At 40.1% G+C, this 19904-nt stretch overlaps 1 protein-coding gene across 10 annotated transcripts in view; it reads right to left on the bottom strand.

Annotated features, from left to right (window-relative positions):
• SYNRG (synergin gamma) overlaps positions 1-19904 on the bottom strand; it is an 87886-nt gene that overhangs the window by 50322 nt on the left and 17660 nt on the right. For 5 of the 10 annotated variants that reach the window (XM_055130156.1, XM_055130159.1, XM_055130160.1 and 2 more), the window contains exons 5-12: positions 18823-18928; positions 17469-17580; positions 14882-15088; positions 13434-13667; positions 12248-12325; positions 9463-9659; positions 8218-8466; positions 2858-2988 (exon numbers count right to left, since the gene is read on the bottom strand). In XM_055130156.1, the coding sequence (XP_054986131.1) occupies positions 2858-2988; positions 8218-8466; positions 9463-9659; positions 12248-12325; positions 13434-13667; positions 14882-15088; positions 17469-17580; positions 18823-18928 (1314 nt within the window). The remainder of the gene's footprint in view (positions 1-2857; positions 2989-8217; positions 8467-9462; positions 9660-12247; positions 12326-13433; positions 13668-14881; positions 15089-17468; positions 17581-18822; positions 18929-19904) is intronic. The other 5 variants (XM_055130161.1, XM_055130165.1, XM_055130164.1 and 2 more) reach the window with 1 other exon arrangement.

The raw sequence follows: 19904 nt of genomic DNA, 5'->3' as shown, positions 1-19904 counted from the left end.
GCATGTGGTGGTGGGGATCAAACCTGGGAATTTCACATGTAAAACATAGTGTAAACTCATTTGTGTCTTACTGTCATATATATATGCACACATATACATATACATACATATATATATACATATACATATATATACACACGTACACACACATATATATTTTTTGACACAATGCTACCATATAGGTAACAGACTATAGTATAGTCAAATGCAACGTTCTCTCTTTTTCACCTCTTCAGTGGTTCTGGGGGCCACCAGGGATGCACTGAGAGGCACCTGGGAGACACATGGAGGACACGACTAACTCCCAGCCCTGTGTATGCCAAGCACGCACTTCCCCCTACAGCCCAGAGCATTTTTTTTGAGCCACACGTGATAGTGCTCAGGAGTTTCTCCTGGCTCTGCACTCAGAGATCACTCCTGGTGGACTTGGAGGACACACGGAGTGCCGGGGATCAAATCAAAGTTGGCCGTGTGCAAGGCAAGGCCTTAGACACTGTACGATCTCTCCCACCTGTGAACTTTCATATGCCCTGGGAAACGAAAGAAAATTTTGTATGACTTGCTTTACAATTTTACTGCAGTGGCCTGGAACCAACCTGAAATATACCCCAGGTGTGCTTGTACTTCCACCTCTACCTCTGGGAAAGCACTACATGAGAGACATAGAATATTCTCTTTAGGATCTTAATGGTCCAATGAGGTAAATAATAAAGCCAGAAAGTACCAATCAGGGCACAGGTACTTGTAAGGCATTTTTGATATAGTGAGGAGGGGAAGTGGGCATTGAGATTGTGAGGATTATTAAAAACTAACATAATAACTTTAATATTGAGCTTAGTTTTGAAACAGAACTAGAATTACCTACAGAGAGAATATAAAAGGCCAGAAATTTAAAGGCTGGTCTAGATGAAGAGTATGGTCAGCTTACAGGCCTGGCTGAAGTACAAGTATTAGAGAAATGGCAAAGAGCAGAGAGAGCAGGCAGGAAGAGAATGTCACATACAATCTTTCTCCAAGCCAAAAAAAGCTACTGGAGTCAATAACAATAAAAGGAGAGGGAGCCCCAACAAAAAAATGTGTCTCTGATTTGGTGACCAGATATAATGACATGATTCACCAAGGAAGAAAAAGATAATCTAATGTCTTAAATTGGAAAACAATTTAATTTTAAGATGGTAACTTGAGAAGTCTGGGTGATTTGTTTTTTTAAGAGACATTAAAAAGAATGAATTTTAAGAGAAAAAGATTGGGGCTGGAGCAATAATACAGTGAATAGGGTGTTTGCCTTGCACGCAGACGATCTCCGGCATCCCATATGGTGCCTGGAGAACTGCCAGTCTGATTCCTGAATGTAGAGCCAGGAATAACCCCTGAGCATCACTGGGTATGACCCAAAAAGAAAAAAAAATAAAAAGATCTAGAGGCTGGAATGATAGTACTGTGGGTAGGGCATTTGCCTTGCATACAGCTGACTTGGGTTTGATCCCTGGCACATCATATGGTCCCCCAGGCACTCTAGGAGCAATTCCTGAGTGTAGAGTCAGGAGTATCCACTGAGCATCACCGGGTGTGCCCCCCAAACAGAAACAAATAAAAATGAGTGAAAGATCTAGTAAAGAAATACAATGTGTGGGGGTAGGGAGTTGGGAGGGAAACAGGAGACACTGGTAGTAGGAAATGTATACTGCTAAAGGGATGGGTGCTGGAAAATTGTATGACTAAAACCCAATCACCTCACTGTGGAACTCACTGTGATTCAATTACGAATTAAAAACAACAGCAAAAGAATGCAATGTGTCTCTCGTGTTAATTATACAGCTGCTTGTATAAAGGGCTTGGAAATGTATTTCCATAGTATTTTTCTTCAATGTGTCATTCTCATGTTTTCTTAAAAACACAATAATCTCTTTTCCTAATCTGTAATTATATGCAACGTCTATCTCTGAGTTATATAACAGTGTATATGCAGCAAGTGTTAACCATGAAAGAATTAAGTGATTAAATATAAGATCAATTAAATTGTACCAACAGAGCATAAGAGCAACGGAGTATGTATTCTGATAAAAACAAGTTTTAAAAATAAAAGCAATGAAATTCTTCTTGCTTACTCAAAGTTCAGTATGTTCCACTCTGTGAAAGAGTGAATACTTTAGAAAAGTGAGTGATATAAAAAGTGGTTGATAATGCATTGAATTAGTCACTGCACCTGAATAAACTAGTAAACAAAAGGGCAGATGCAAATGCAACTCTCCATAAATACACATAAAATCCTAAAAGTCACTGAAACCTAGAAACATCTTTCTGAATAATGATTCATGTGGAAAGTCAATGGCTGAAAAATATCACAGCATGTGCCCATGTTTAGAAGGTTTTTCAGCTAAAACTTGGATTTAATACAAGAACATGAAGTTATCAGTCATCACAGCACAGGTGCCCTCAGTTATAATAAATCAGGTGTCATACAGGGGAAAAATGAAAAACCAAAACTGTCCTAGAGAGGTTCCCAAGGAGAAATGGCTAGAGCTGAAATTTAAGGCAGGCAGGCAGACACAAAGGGGAGAAAAGCTTAGAGAGTGAAGGTATAAATAAAGAGGGAAATTCCAGAAGAGCGCAAGTAAAGAGTCCCTACATAGACACATGTAGGGGTCACCCTCGGTGCATTCAGGGGCTATTGGGTGCTCAGAGGGCTGTGTGGTACCCGGGCTGCACATAGGGCCTTGCACATACTTGCTGTGTGTTCTAACACTTATCCCTGGCTGGAGCGTGAAGAGTCTTGATGGTCTTTTTTAGGATTCTCACTGGAACACCTCTTGCCCAATTACTAGAGACAATGTTAATGGTAACAAAGTCCTTCTACCTGTTTCCTTGCTGGGAAGTAGCTGTTTTTGAAGAAGCAGGCAACTCCTGGAAATCACTGAAGGAGACATCAAGGGATCCTGGCTTAGAAGCATCTTGAAAATCCTGAAAGTCATCCTCTTCTGGTTTTACCTAGATTTACAGGGGACGTTTAAATGAAAAGCATCAAGTTGGTAAGATAATGACACATCTCCTGCTGCCAAACTCAACTTTATGTACAACTACTAAATTTTAGAACAGCCTTTAGATATTACATCAACTAAATTGCTTAAGAAATCCCATTTATCAGAGTATCAGAGTATATCAGAGTATATATAATATATATGTATATATATACATATATATATGGTATGACAATATTAGGAATAATCACTCTGGACAAGAACTGAGTGTTGAAAGTAGGTAAAGGGATATACAAGATAACCTTTTAGTATCTGTATTTCTGTATTGCAAACCATAAATTCCCAAAAAGAAAAAGAAACCGAGTTTGTGTGTGTGTGTGTGTGTGTGTGTGTGTGTGTGTGTGTGAGAGAGAGAGAGAGAGAGAGAGAAGAAAAGTGAAAAGTTCCTGGTGCCTGCCACAAGGTAGGAGGAGGGGGTTGGAGAGAGGGAAAAACTGGGAACTGGGGACATGGGTACACTAGTGAAGGGATGAGTGCTGAAACATTATATGACTGAAACCCCATCACAAACAACTTTGCAACTGTGTATCTCACAGTGGTTAAATAAAAAATAAAAAATACACCCCTTCCCAAGAAATAAATTACGTTATTTAGTAAATAAAATTAAAATAAAGTACTTTTAATGGAAAAAATATATATCCTATTTTGTGTGTTTCTTATTAATGTCTTTTTTTGCCACGCTGGGCAATACCGGGGGTGGGGTGGGGGGCAGGGACTCCTCGAGTGGGACCTGGGATGGAGGGCACAGTATTGTCTGTGTTTCTAGATACTATCTTAAATACATGGGTTCTTAAACCCCTTTAGGGTTGATTTAAGAAGTAATCCATGCAAGTTTGAAACTGCTGATTACTGAGAATCTGTCATCTTTCAAAGGCATTTTATTCATATCCATAAATCACAAAATGCAAGCCTGTTAGAACACAAACATGCATTAATAATGAATGCTGGGGCTGGAGCAATAGCACAGTGAGTAGGGCGTTTGCCTTACACGCAGCCAACCCGGGTTTGATTCCCAGCATCCCATATGGTCCCCTGAGCACCGCCAGGGGTAATTCCTGAGTGCATGAGCCAGGAATGACCGTTGTGCATCGCCAGGTGTGACCCAAAAGAAGCAAAAAAAAAAAAAGAATGCTGATTTCTAATCTCATGTTTTATTTTATTTATTTATTTATTTTTGCTTTTTGGGTCACACCTGGCAATGCACAGGGGTTACTCCTGGCTGCACTCAGGTATCACCCCTGGCGGTGCTCAGGGGACCATATGGGATGCTGGGAATCGAACCCGGGTCGGCCTCGTGCAAGGCAAACGCCCTACCCGCTGTGCTATTGCTCCAGCCCCTAATCTCATGTTTTAGAAGTAGTTGTTCATTTCATTGCAGGTCCAGGGAAAGGTCAGACCTAGGTCTCACAAAAATGCAAGGCAACTGCTCTACCGCTGAGATATATCACCAAGTCCTCTAGTAGTAATGCTCACAGTTCATTTTATTATTTATTTATCTATCTTTGGCTTTTTGGGTCACACCTGGCGATGCACAGGGGTTACCCCTGGCTCTGCACTCAGGAATTACTCTTGACAGTGGTAGGGGACCATATGGGACTCTGGGGATTGAATCCAGGTTGGCCTCGTGCAAGGCAAATGCCCTACCCACTGTACTATGGCTCTAGCCTCTCATAGTTCATTTATAGAAAAATGAGGTTAAACTACATTGTTATATAATTTAAAATGTAATTACATAGCATGGGCATCTTTTTACATGCAACACATGTAGAGCTAATGCTAAAACAGGTTGCCACTGTGTAGATGAATCATTTTTACTAGGCTTGATGTATGTGCATGCAGGTGTAAAATTAAACTTTTAGTTTTTGTATTTCCAGGAAGCTGTTAAGTCTGAAATTAGAATCAGTTTATTTTCCATATCTCAGGCTAGCAAAAAATTTGAACATACTTAGTTCCAGTGAAAAATGTAGAGGCAATGAGACTAATATATTATGGATTTATTGATTTTTTTCTTTTTAAAGTTTTATTTATTTATTTATTTTTGGCTTTTGGGGTCACACCCAGCAATGTCCAGGGGTTACTCCTGGCTCTACACTCAGGAATCACCCCTGGTGGTGCTTAGGGGACCATATGGGATGCCGGGGATAGAACTTGGGTTGGCCATGTGCAGGGCAAACACCCTGCCTGCTGTATTACTGCTCCAGCCCACAATAGAGTGTTTTATGAAAACCAGTTTGGCAATAGCTAAATTCTTTCCTATAGAAACATTTACTCCAATAAAGAAAGACATACAAGGATATTATATAGCATTGTTAGAGTAAAAAATTTAGAATATCTAAATGTCCACCAGACAAGGTTCAACAAATTTGATTCCTCTAGCTCTATAAGTGTGACCTGGCACTAGCTTAGTGGCAGAGAACCTAATCTGTAAGCATGAGGAAACATGTTTGGTCCCTGGCTCTGCCACATATGCACCTGACACAATTCTGGCAGCTCTCTGGGACCCTCTCCCCACCCCCACCCCCAGGGCCATAACAAAATGTGTGATCCCTGGTACACTGTGACCACGTGTGTGTGTGAGCACTGCAAATAAAGTGTGCAGCTCTAGGGAGCACTGTAACTTTAAAAATGTTCAGGAGCACTGCAGTCAAGTATATCAAGTGCACTGAAGCCCTGATAACTGCAACAGCAAGAAGAAAGGGGAAATAATGTGTATAGATAATGAAGAACCATCATCTTTTGGCCCAAATCCAGGTATTTTAAAGTCTTAAGATCTTTACGCTGTATCAACAATATACCTTATAATTGCAGTTCTTTTCTGAGAGGAAACAGACTCTAAGGAGACAGTGCGCAGTGTTCCTGGGGCCTGCCCTCGGGACAGAGCCAGGTCAAGTCTCTAGAGCTCCTCTGTGGGCAGGAGGGTTAATGTTCAGCTGGCAATCTGATGTTGCTTGGGTCCAGTGGCACTGGGAATCTCGGGTCACGAGGCACCAGGCAGCAAATCTGGGGCCCCATGAATGCCAGTGAACTATCTTTGAACTATCTCCAGTCCTTGAACTATCTCCCTGGCCCTTGGTATTATTTCAATAGTGCTTAATTTTCACCTGTAGGCTCATCATACTACAAAAATCTTCTCTATCTCTAGAAAAAAATGTTTCCCAGATTTACTTTCAGGGATGATGATTAGTTAGCACTTTTATTGAAGTACTATGACTTATAATGCTGTTAATTATTTTTATAAGTATGTATCGGTCCAACACCACACCTACGCCAGAGAGCCTGCTTTCTTCCACCAGTGTCCTGAGGAACCCTCCCATCCAACCGTCTTGCCCCAGATAAGCTCATTTTTCTAGACAAAGTCTCCAGTTCCGGGGCTGGAGTGACAGCACAGTGGGTAGGGTGTTTGCCTTGCACGTGGCTGACCCAGGTTCGATCCCCAGTATCCATATGGTTCCCTGAGCACCACTAGGAGTAATTCCTGAGTTCATAAGCCAGGAGTAACCCCTGTGCATCGCTGGGTGTGACCCAAAAAGCAAAAAAAAAAAAAAAAAAGTCTCCAGTTCTGAGGCTGTGTTTACTGACTTTCTCTGTATCCCACATATGAGAGAGGTCTTTTTTGATTGCGGAGGTGATGACACCTATACACACATAGATGAATAGAACTGAATTCCTTAAATTCTACAAAACTGCAAATGATATTTATATTTTTTCAAAACTATTATCTTTTTTGGGGGGGCTGGAGCAATAGCACAGCGGGTAGGGCGTTTGCCTTGCACTCGGCTGACCCGGGTTCGATTTCCAGCATCCCATATGGTCCCCTGAGCACCGCTAGGGATAATTCCTGAGTGCAGAGCCTGTAGTAACCCCTGTGCATCGCCAGGTGTGACCCAAAAAGAAAAAAAAAACTATTATCTTTTTTACATATACATAAATTTAAAAATTAATAACATAAATAGTTCTATGCTACTACTTTTAGTTTTTCATTTTGGGTGGTGGGTATAGGTTTACTCCTGACTTTGCACTTGGGGATAACCCGTGGTGGGGCTCAGGAGATCAGTGGGGTGTCTGGTATTAAACCTGGGTCAGCCACATGCAAGGCAAGTGCTCTACCCACTCAACTATCTCCCCAGTCCCTTACATTTTAAGTTTTACATGAAAGAGATAAATTCTATAAATGTATATATACTTTAGTAAGAGTGTGGAGAAACCTTTAAAAAAATTAAAGGGAAAATCTGATAGGCCTACAAAAGTACAGGTGTTTTATCCTAAAAGGGTAATGTTGGTTTTATAATAGAAAATATTACATTATAGATAATGCTTAAGTATCTACATTAAGCAAAAAAAAATCCATAGAATTTTTATGTTTATAGACATAAAATAATTTGAATACATAGTACATTCAAAACAGATGAAACCTTAATTCATTATTTAAAAAATATAAAACCGTGGTGCCAGAGCAATAATACAGCAGGTAGGGCATTTGCTTTGCACACAGCTAAGCCGGGTTCAATCCCTGGCATTTCATATGGTCCAGGAGTAATCCTGAATGCAAAGCCAGGAGTAATCCCTGAGGGTGTGGTTCCCCCCTCAAAAAAAATTTTAAAAGCCTAAAACCCTTAGAGAGCTAGGAATAAAAAGATAGAGGACAACCATACCCAACAGTGGATACACGGCTCAGTGCAAAGTGTTAAGGTTGTCTTGTCTCTAAAGAGGCTCCTTTAATGCTTCTTATGAAACTGGTTTCAAGGCCACAAATTTCTGGTAATAATGTATCCTGGGAGTTTTTCTATTTGCATTTATTTTTGCTGGGATCTTTCAAGTATAATATTATTATTGTTGTTGTTGTTGTTGTTGTTGTTGTTGTTAATGGGGAGTGGGTTGGAGAGATAGTGCAGGGGGAAAGGTGCTTGCTCTGCACGCAGCTGCCCAGCTCAATCCAGTACCAGATATAGCCTCCTGAGCACAACCAGGAGTGCTCCCTTAGTACTGAGCCAGGAGTAAGCCCTGAACTTGGTTGGGCCCATCCCCACAACAAAACAAATAAGCAAATGGGAATTACACTCAGCTCTGAGAGGGTCTTTATGTTCTTTATAGTTTGTGGTACCAGATCATGCATGGCAAGTTCCCTACTGATGAGCAACATTTGCAGCCTTTCAGGGATTAATTGGCATGTACCATTTACCTGATTTGTAGGGTAAGTTGGTATGAAACCGCTGGAAGCCTGGGCTGCAGCTCCCCCTACTGGCCCTGCAAGGTTAATGCCCATGACCGGCTGCCCGAGGTTGAGGGCCATGGAACTGGCAGGGACTGAAGGCATCCCAGTTGGCTGACTCACGGCAGGAGGCAAAGTCATCGGAAAGCCAGTTAAAGTTGGAACAGGAGCGGCTGGCAACTGGCTTAGAGCATCGGGACTCATGGCAGGAACACCCCTCTATGCAGAACAGGAGGAAAATAAAAGGAACCTCTTTAGGAAACTAAATCAAATATGATCTATGTCAGGCATGAATGCAAAATCTATAGCATTGGGATTCTTCTCCCTAAACTCCTAAATCTGATACAAGAAAACAAGCTAAATTTCCTGCAAACCTATTATTTTTTTCAAGTCATTTCCTCATTTTAATAACAATTCATTCTAAGAGTGAAGTACTGTTCTGTATTTCATACATTATCTGATTTGATTAAATTAATGCAAGCAAGGTATTATTTGCATTTTTTTAGAGAATAAACAAGTACCCAAAGGCAACAGAGATAAGAACTGGTCTTTAGCAGGAAGCCTATCACTATAGGATGGGGTGGGGGAGTGAGGACAGGACTGGGGACACGGGGAGAAACATGGAGGGAAGCTGAAACTCTGGTGAAGGGTGTGGAGTTAGAATGTTTCATGCATAAAACCTTGCAATATCATTATTGTATTCGTTTGTATTTGTACATTAAACCTTGCAATATCATTATTGTATTTGTACATTAAATATATCACCAGAGTAGATCACTTCAGATCACTGAAGATATGTGCAAACCTATTACTAAGCAAAGAAACAGCCAACACATTATCAGCTCTGATATTTTCACTTTGACAGAGTACCTAATTCAATAAAGTCATCATCAAAAACAATTTCTACTATGATAAAAATGGTTAGCTTAGAGAATAGTTTACCTGCAGCTACCTAATTTTAAACAGGAACTCAAAGGGCAGAAAAGAGTATTATTTTTCAAGATCAGGAAGAATATAGGTAGATGGTATTACTATTTCAGCCTTTTAAATGTTTTGCTAGTATACATATCATATGAAAGGCACACTTTTGAAACACTGCACCCTGAAAATGAATTTTAATACAGAAAGAATCCTACTAGGTTGCAGTCAAAACAAATTATTATTTTTTCAATTCATACTGAAAAGTTACTTGATCTAACAAGACAAATTGTCTACCTGTGTCACAGCGATCATCGCAAGAACAGTAAAAAGTTCTTCTTTAGTAAGTTTGCCAGGTGTAGTTCGATTAGCTAAGGCCCATATTTGTCCGAGAGTTTCCCTGGGAAGCCCAGATGACATCAGTATGGGATAAAGTTTAGCAGTATCTATTCCAGTTGGAGTCATTGTAGTTTCTAAAATTTTCTTATAGGCATCTGTTAGAGGAAAATCAAATTACAAATGTTAATATAAGTGACGGACTGTTTTTTGTTGGCCTGGGTCTTCTTTAAGAATGATCTCTGTTGGACTTGAAGAGGTAACAGGTTGGAGTGCAGGGTTTTGCATGTGGGATACCCGAGTCTGAACCAAAGCACTGCATATAGTCCCTGAGCACCAGGCTGGGAGAAGCCTCTGAGGAGCAGTGAGTATGGCGCCAAGACCAAAGGGGACTCCTCCCAGGGAGGCTGGGGAGTTGTTCCCAGCAATCCAAGAAGGGACCTTGTACTGCCAGGAAACACATAAGCATGCACTTATACAACCTCCTGAGCTAGCTCTCTGGCTCTAGAATAATTTTTTTTTTTTAATTTTGACTTGTTCTATTTTTAGTGCTAGGGATTCAACCCAGAGCTCTATAGATGCAAAGCATTTACACAATGGGGTACACACTCAAACAAGAATAATCTAAAGTCTAATTGCTTTTATTATTTGTTTGCTTTGACTATACCTGGCAGTGCTCAGGGCTTATGCCTGGCTCTGTGCTCAGGCATCACTCCTGGCAGGGCTCAGGGAAACATGGGATCCTGGGGGTCAAACTCAGGTCAGTCAGTGCATGCAAGGCAAGAGCCTTATCCTCTGTACTATCTCTCTGGCCTCATTATTACTCATAAATTACGTCAAATCAGGGTTTGAGCTGCTATTCAAATGGAAATTGTATGCTAACAATTAAGAATAGGTTGGAGCTTTGTCCTAAAGGTAAGTATTTGGGTAAAAAAATAGTACAAATAAGACAGAAGTAGTATAAGTAGATGTTTTGCACCTTAAAAGAGAAGTTGTATTGTAATAACGGTGGGAATAGTAGAACATCACTGGGGAATAGTTTTTAGAGAAAGACCCTGTAAGGTGAGCAAGCAGAGTGTTTGGAAAAAGGAAGCTACTGCTAAGTTCTTCCACGATTAATTTGAACTTCCAAAACACAAAACAGAAAGATTGTTAGAGAAAGTAGGGTTTTCATATTGGTATGGAATGCCAATGTTAAAGGGGACAAATTTCTACAAAGCAATTATTGCTATTTATTCAAATTTAACACATTCTACAGGCTTATTTTTTTTAAATATGGCAATCCTCTTTAAAAGAGTTTTTGGGGATTGGGGCTGGAGCGATAGCACAGCGGGTAGGGTGTTTGCCTTGCACACGGCCGACCCGGGTTCGAATCCCAGCATCCCATATGGTCCCCTGAGCACCGCCATGGGGTAATTCCTGAGTAAAGAGCCAGGAGTAACCCCTGTGCATCGCCGGGTGTGACCCAAAAAGAAAAAAAAAAAAGAGTTTTTGGGGATAAAAGCAGATAGAGTTAAGGCTCAGACACAAGGATCTAAAACAAAAATGCTGTAAGATTTAGATACGAACTATAGGTAAATAGGCTATCCATAGGAAAACATCTGTGGAGGGCTGGAAGATGGCTCACCCAGCTAGTGTGAGAAAGTGAGTTCAAATCTTGACACTAGGGTAAAAACAAAAAGCATTTTTGGCTGGGAAATTATGTGTACATCAATGTTTGGAATGAAGAGGAAGAAAGAAAAAAAAGCTGGCAGAAAATGAATACAACTACAAAATATAACAAGATATAGATTCTGTCTGACTTAAAGACAGAGAAGAGAAGTAGTTCATCTGCTCTCTGGAGTTTAATAAAGAGCTTTAATAAAGAATTTTATCTAATAAAGTATAAACTAGCTTTAGTTTTTGATCTATTAAGAAAACTAACATCTCATGAAAGCTATCTTTTGTTTTCAAGAGGACGCAAAGCACAGAAAATGAGAAGTTATAGTAACATAACATATGCTATTCTAATTGCTATTCTGTGCACAAAGCCCTATCCTGAACAGACCATTCCCTTGTGTTAATATGGCTGCAAAACTGAACCTACGTGACTGTTTTTGGCTTAACAGTAATCAAAAACTAATGCAGAAAGAAAAGAGTAAATACCACTTTGCAATGTAGAAAAAGATGTCAATAGGGCCTTTTACTTCATATAGTATTATAAAACAAAGAGGCCATACTTAAAAAAAATATATATATATATAATATACATATATAAACTCGGGGCTAGAGAGATAGCACAGTGGGTAGGGTGCCTGCCTTGCATGTGGCCGACTGGGTTTGATCCCAGTATCCCATGTGGTTCCCCAAGCCGCCAGGAGTGATTCCTGAGTGCAAAGCCAGGAGTAAGCCCTGAGCACCACTGGGTATGACTCAAAAAACAATAAATAAATTAAAATAAATAAATAAATCATGACGCACTTGGAATATCACATTAAGTATATCAGCACTATTCTTGGTAGGCTTCATAATCTGTGAAATGAATATTTATAATATCTTAAAATATAAATCTACAGAACAGCTTTCAGAAACAATAAACCCCAAATGACAAGTGTCTCAATTTCTGCTTCATATTTCATAATGATGACAGTACAAATATTTACAACTACTTTTATGACAGTTAAAGCAAAATACTCAATATATCCAATATACTCAATATACTAAAAATCTCAAAATACTGGAAATCTGGAACAAAGAAGCTTTTTACCTGGAACCAAATTTTCATTGTAAATCCAAGCAGGCATCCTAGTCTGGACAGGATCCTGTGAGGGAAATACCCCCACACCTAGAAGACAAGAAACATTATCTACCGACCTACTACATATAATGATCCATGCAGGAGATGAAGGAATCATAGAGAGGCATAGTTTTTATAAGGGCATTGGCTGGAGATGTTAAAATAAAAAGTCACCAATGTAACTAAACTATTTGGTTCCAAACAGTTTTTACACAATTCTAAACAATTCTTATACTGAGATTAATTCTTATACTGAGATTGGTATTTTGAATCATAGGAGGCTTGCACTATTTCACATGTATTGCAAATCTAAGAGAAAAGTATGCAAGATGGTGGTTCAAAATTGTACATGTGAAAGGACTGTAGTGTCGGGGTTCAAATTTAGGGTCTCACATATGTGAGGCACATTCTTTACCAGGCTGTCACATGCACAGCCTGGCTTTCAAAACTTAATGTTCAACTTGGCTTGCAGCTTTTAATAACATGTCTTAGTAAAGTCTGACTATTTTTTTTACTTCAATAATATCTGCTGATATTATTTTGAGATATAAATATTTTGATATTTTGAGACCACATTGGTCTACCAATACTGTAAATGTTTAGATTCTATAGAGGCACACCTTTTAAATTTTGTAAAGTATCCTCCGAGAATGCTTACATTCTAAAGATCTTTATAAGCAGAGTTTTAAAAATTTGGATCTTTTTGGCTGCAGTGTATACAATTTATTTCAGAGAAACAGAATTACATTGTCATTGGTGACTTTTCCAAGGTAGGTTTTAACTTTCAATCCTTACAGAAGAACAGAAAGTGAGTGTGTGTGTGTGTGTGTGTGTGTGTGTGTGTGTGTGTTTGTGGGAGGGAGAAGGGGGATGTGAAATAATTTTTATAAAATACAAGGAGATTTAAAACCAGGAATGATTCAAATTTTAAAAGTGGTTATCAAACAATTATATAAAAAGGAGTAACAGTGCATTGAAAGAATTTAGAACAAAATCATAACGGTTAATTGGAGAAAAGAATGCATTAAATATATTTTAAGCAAAATTTCGATTAGCAAAATCAAGCAGCATTCATTTTAAGATTAATGCTTAAGTTGTTAGCATTTGAGCGACATTTGGTTAAGTGAACTTGTTGCTGAATATTTCATGAGCTCACCACTCTCTTCAATGGACAGATTTTGATCTGAAGTCTTTTCTGCGTCTGCAGTAGTGGTACCACTTACACGGCCATCTACAGCACCCCCGTTATTGGCTGTAAAACTGGAATGAGTTTTACTGGAACCTGGGGCTAGGTCTTTGTGCTCAACTTCAGAAGTATTTAATTTAATTTGTTCCTGCCCAGATGTACTTATATCACAAGATACTAGAAGCTTCTTTTCCAAGGAAGGGCCTAAACAAACAGCACGAAGGATTATTTGTTTATGATTGCAACTTTCCAATTGTTTCAATCATCCATTCCCACCCCCATATGCTAAAGGGAAGGCCCATCTGAGAGTAAATTTTGAGATGATTCAATCACTATGCATTTGTATGGGATTTGAGAGACTTTAGAGAACTTAAACAACATTACGTAGTTTGACTCAAGAATTTTGAGACAAGAGGTAGGATGGCTTAGGAATCTGGTGAGCAAAACAAGAGATGAACACTTCCACTAACTACTGGATCTGTTTCTGCATTTGTTAACTGAAAGAGTGGGACTAAGACAGCCCTCCGTATGACTTGTGGAAAATGTGTAACTGTTCCTCCCCTCATTATTTCCCAAAGAATAAAACTGAGGTAAAGAAACATTTGAAGACTTGTTCAAGGACAAACCATGGACAAGTGAAGATCCCATTCCTTTGTGACTAAAGGAGTGTTTTGCTATTGTTGTTGTTGTTGTTGTTGGGTCATACCCAGTGGTGTTCAGGACTTACTCCTGGCTCTATACTCAGGGATCACTTCCAGCAATGCTTGAGAGACCTTATAGTGCAGGGGACTGAATCCAGTTTGGCAGGCCAATGCAAGTGCCCTACCCACTGTACTAGGATTCCAGCCCCAAGAGCTTTTCCCTGACTAATCTCCTTCAGAAAACACTTTGCGGGGCTGGAGCAATAGCACAGCAGGTAGAGCGTTTGCCTTGCACGAGGCCAACCCAAGTTAGGTTCCCAGCATCCCATATGGTCCCCTGAGCACCGCCAGGGGAAATTCCTGAATGCAGAGCCAGAAGTAACCCCTGTGCATTGCCAGGTGTGACCCAAAAAGCAACACCACCACCACCAACAACAACAAAAGAAATCACTTTGCTTTAAAATTCTAAGCCAGTTTAGGAGAAAAAGTTCAAGTCATTTTTTAGAATGGGAAGCCCTTAGGAATTAAAAAAAATCTAGACTCACATTCTCGTGAATTTCAACAGTACTCTTACAGTTAGGCACATGTTTGTTTGCCCACATCTCTGTATTGTCTTCACAGGAGAGAAAGAAAACATCATCCTAAATTTCCCGAAGGATACTTTGATCACTATTCTAGGAGTCACTTGCTCTCTGTACACGGTGTGAAGTAGAGCAGCAGAGAAATACAGGCTTTGCCTACAGACCCCACAGAAGGCGAAGGGCACTGAGATCTGACCTGGAGGGAGAGGCTGTGCTCCAGCCTTCTGTGAATGCGACTGGCCAAGTGGGATGGTGGCATGGAAAGACTGAAAAGGCTGGGAAGTGGAGGGGAGCCCACATGCGGGGACTTCAACAGGCCCCTGCATAAAGTCACTGAATTCTTCTTCATCAAGAAAAGCAGGTGATGGGGAGACAGTTTTGGTAGAATGAGATGTGGGATAATCTGCAAAATGGAAAATGCAATGAAACATACAGAAATGAAAATCAACAAGAAAAGAAATTAGATGTGGTACAATTCTAAAAGAACACAGTAACATGAATAGGGAGATGAATAAGGAACAATAATATGTAACAATAGGTATGTAATGTGCAACAATACTGAATTGGAATTATCCACACAATGCAAAAATGCTCTGATGTTATACACAATCTCCTATTGTTTTAAAAAGACATTTTCTATATTTTGTTCAAAAACAAAAAACAAAATTTCTTTCTTCCTTTTTTAAAATTAGGACAGTACTCCTCCTTCACTAATAATTTACATGAAAATGGTGATTGCTTTTGAAATGTAAACAATCTAGGTAACATTCTATAAAGCCAATATGTGACAGAAATAATAAAATCCACCTATATGCTGAGGATATATTTTGGATAGACACACATTCTTATGATAAAGTTTCATTATACCAAAAATACAAGGGAAAACTACACACTTCCAAATTTTGATAATCATGCCGAATTCTTTTTTTGCTTTTTGGGTCACACCTGGCAATGCACAGGGGTTACTCCTGGCTTTGCACCCAGGAATTACCCCTAGAGATGCTCAGGGGACCATATGGAATGCTGGGAATGAAGTCCGGGTCAGCTGTGTGCAAGGTAAACACCATACCCGCTGTGCTATTGCTCCAGCCCCAATCATCCTAAGTCTTATACTCTGCATAGATCATATTTCAGTAAACTTACCACATGGAGAATGAAAATTATAAAGGACCACTAAACATACTGAGTGACAGTTTTTTTTTTGTGAGAAGCACTGAAATTGGGGCACCAAACAGTGCTAAATCAAACAACAGTCAATTTAATAAAATAAACCTTGAGTGAGATCCATGTTTTAAGGATCTTTGATTCTGGGGCTGGAGAGAGAGTTCAAAGGGCTGGTGGAGTACATGCTTTGCATATGTGAGGTCAAAATTTGATCCCTGGTACCACACGGTCCCCTAAGCACTTGGAGTGATCCTGAGCACAGAGCTGGGACTAGACCCTGAGCATCGCCAGTGTGGTCCAATCCCCATCCAATACCAAACTCCCATCCAAATATAAATAATTAAAAGATCTCTAATTCTAAGGAACATAAATATCACTGTGGTATTTTACTGTTCTTAATAATCTTCTCTAGAATGTCTACATTTAGCATAAAGTTCATAACAGTATTATTGTTGTCATTTCTTCACTTTTTGTGTGTTTGTTTAGGGGCACTTCCAATGTTGCTCCAGGGATACTCCATGGCTTAGAGGCTGCTGCTCCCTGTGGTGGCTGGGGGACCATTTGGGGCAGGGGATCAACCCAGGCCTCCTTTGCATGCACAGCAGTTCTTTGAAATATCTCCCTCGCCCTTCACATTTTTAATTATTGAATTGCTTTGAGAGTTACTTAAGTCTAAAGTCAATATAGTCAATAATACGCAGTCTTATCTTCAAAAGGTTCTCATCTAGGGGATAAAGAGATAGTACAGGGGGTAAGGCATCTGTCTCTCAAGCAGCAGGCGAAGGTTCAAACCCCAGCACCCCAGGTGGTCTCCCAAGTTTGCCAGGAGTTACCCCTGAGTACAGAGCCAGGAGTAAACCCTGAGCTCCACCAGGTCTGGCTCAAAGACCAGAAGAAGAAGAAAAAAAGCAAAATGAATACACAAGGTATTGCCTTAATTTTAACAATGAAAAAACACTCATGCCACATTGTATTCTGGAACCACGTTAACTGAATGTGGTAAATATTTTGGCTTGACATTATTGTAGCTACACAGGTGTTAGCACATTATGTGAAAATACAGGTTGTATATATTTTCAAGTAAATAGTCTAGTGAGTAGAGTAGACCTGAACATTATCAGATGTAGCCCCAAACTAAAACAGAAATTCAATCACATTAAGTAAATTGTGAAGTAGGCCCATAAAAAGTTGGTAGTTTTGGGTTTTTTTGAGGGAGGTTATTGCTATGGCTCAAACTTGGGTCTCACACGATAAGCATGTGCTCTGTAAAGATGCACTGAGCCACCTCTCTGGGCAGAAGTTAAATTGTCCGTAAACGAGAATGAAACAATAAATTTATTACATTTGCCTCCAGTGACTGGATTTTACTAACAGCCACCTATACCAACGACCTATAAGTTGCCATACTGACTTTGATTATAAGTCAAGAAGTTTTATCTACCTTAGTTATTTAGACCAGAAGCTCTTAACTCCAATGTAAATAATGTACAATATCCAAATCTGTGAACTGCCTGCAATAAGAGCTCAGCACTTACTCTTCACACACACATATCAGTCAACTAAACAGCAAGGACTCTATGTCACCTGTCAACAAAATATAAATTTCAAAGAAAAGATACCTGGCTTCTTAGGGTGCGATGCTGGCGTAGGGTGCATCTTAGCATCTCTGGAAAAACCATCTAAGTTTCCTTTAATGGCTTCCAAAGCATCATCTCGACTCCTTTCTCCTGACTAAGAGACAATAAATATTGTACTGACTCTCTTTCACTTCATTTTAAATTCTCCAAAATTGAAAGCATAGTAATTATTCTATCCTCAATATTTTTACTGCATACTTCCGACAAAGAATTCTCCAATTCAGAAAAAAAAAGGCAAATGAATAAAACAAAGGCATAATAAAACACAAATTATAATACAAACATTCAATACAAAGGAATCTTTTGTAAATAATCTAGAAAAGCATTCCTCAAAGGGGGCTGGCACACGGCCCCTTGTAAGCCTTTAGAATATTCCAAGAGGGCTACAAGTGACGGGCTGGAGTGATAGCACAGCGGGTAGGGCGTTTGCCTTGCACGCGGCCGACCCGGGTTCGATCCCCGGCATCCCATATGGTCCCCCAAGCACTGCCAGGAGTAATTCCTGAGTGCAAAGCCAGGAGTAACCCCTGAGCATCGCTGGGTGTGACCCAAAAAGCAAAAAAAAAAAACAAACAAACAAACAAACAAAAAAACCAAACCAAGAGGGCTACAAGTGAAATTCAAATTCAAATTAATGGAGGACCAAAGCATAAAACTAGGGGGTCAACCTGTAGGTCTGGGTGGGTGGGCCGGGAGTGGTGGGAATCGGAAGGAAATAACGTTGAAAAAGGGCCATGGTTGGGAAAGATTGAGAAACACTGGCTAGAACATAGTTATTAGGTTTCAGATATTTTCTAACACGCTTTCAAGAAAAGGCTACAAGCACTGTGATAAAAGATTTTTTGTTTTTTAAAAGGGAATATGTGTGCACCCTGGCCTGCAAGTCTGATAGCTGGTGAGCCTGTGAGAAGGCAGTACAGTGACTCCCAGTGAAAAAAACTCTAACTTGTGTGCCTCAACTAAGGATGTGATTCCCAGTTAACATGCATACACGCACTGCAACAAAAGACCTGCAAACCTCGGCAGGCACCATGGCTGAGTACACAAGTAACACAACAACGGGACACGTGAGCCCCGCATGAGCACCATAGCCAGGTGCAACACCCACATGATCGCTGAAGCAAAAACATGGGGGTGGGGGGAGGGAATTAAACAGAATTGTTTTTTCGTTGAAAACATATGCTATTCCCTTCAACAATACCGTGTTTCTTCAGATAAGAAAAATGCTCTGTTTGGGGACTCAGAAACCAAAATTAACCAAGCTCAGCTTTAGTTACAAACCCACGGAATGAGGAGAGGCGCACGCAGCCTGTGTGCACGGGGAGGGGTGGAGTACCTTGGGTTTCACACTACTCAGAAGTCTGAGCTTCTGCTTCTGCTCTTCAAACTGGCGTCGTTTTCTTTCTTCTTCTAACAATTTCTGCTGCTGCTCAAATCGTTTTCTGAGGGAAAAAAAAACAGCATCAGTAAAGAACCAGCTTCAGGGATTAGCAAACTATGTTATATTCATATTTCTACCAATATTATTAATGATATCAAAATTTCTAGAATGAAAAACTTCCCCTGCTAATTTTATATATATATGGTTTTTTTTGCAGAGGGGGGTAGGGGGCTTCCAAGCAATGCTCAGGTGCCTGGGGGGGGGGGTGCCCACAGCGATATTCGATCAAACAGGCCTCGCTGCTTAATGCTCAAGCTCATAGTTGAAGTCAGTGCTGCGCAGGCCCTGAGGTGCTGAAGGGCCACCAGTCACAGGGATGTCAGAGTCACGGATAAGGTGCCTCCAGGGATATGCCTAGCAGTGCTTGATTATTTATCAAGTTAATGCAAACCACTGTGTATGTTTTAGGGGTACACTTTCTAATTCTCTCACAGCAATCCTGTTTTCCCACTACTGTGATTTCAAAATACATGGATCATCTGGAGGTGCAGCTCAGGGGATGCTCAGGGATGTGGCTCTCAGGCCTCAGTGGCACCGGCCTTCATGGAGACCACGGGCCTGACAGCACCACTGGGCACTACAGGTATGGTACCTCGGATGCACTATGGCCAAGCGTGCATCTCGGGGCCAATGACAACAACAGAGAGAAAAAAAATGCATAAAATATGTTTTAAAAACCATTTATCAAAATTACAGACTCTGAATCCACCTAATCTAATGCATCTAAAGAAGTGAGCTTCCTAAATTACAGGTAAGAACTCACTTCTGGTCTGACTTGCAAGGGGAGGAGACAACCAATAACATACAAGCAAAGAAAGAAAAACAATAGGGAAGCATATAAAATAAAAACACTCTTTGCTCTACACATGAATAAAATAAAATAAAAAACAACCCTCCACTTGGGAAGGCAATGTCAGAGAAAAAGAGTAATGCTCAGGGAATCAGAAGGTCTGCACTTGGTCTTGCACTGTGTAACC

Source organism: Sorex araneus, chromosome 3 (genome assembly GCF_027595985.1).
Source record: "Sorex araneus isolate mSorAra2 chromosome 3, mSorAra2.pri, whole genome shotgun sequence".
Taxonomy (NCBI): Eukaryota; Metazoa; Chordata; class Mammalia; order Eulipotyphla; family Soricidae; genus Sorex; species Sorex araneus.
Note: the sequence above shows the minus strand (reverse complement) of the source record. Positions and strands in the feature narration are given on the sequence as shown.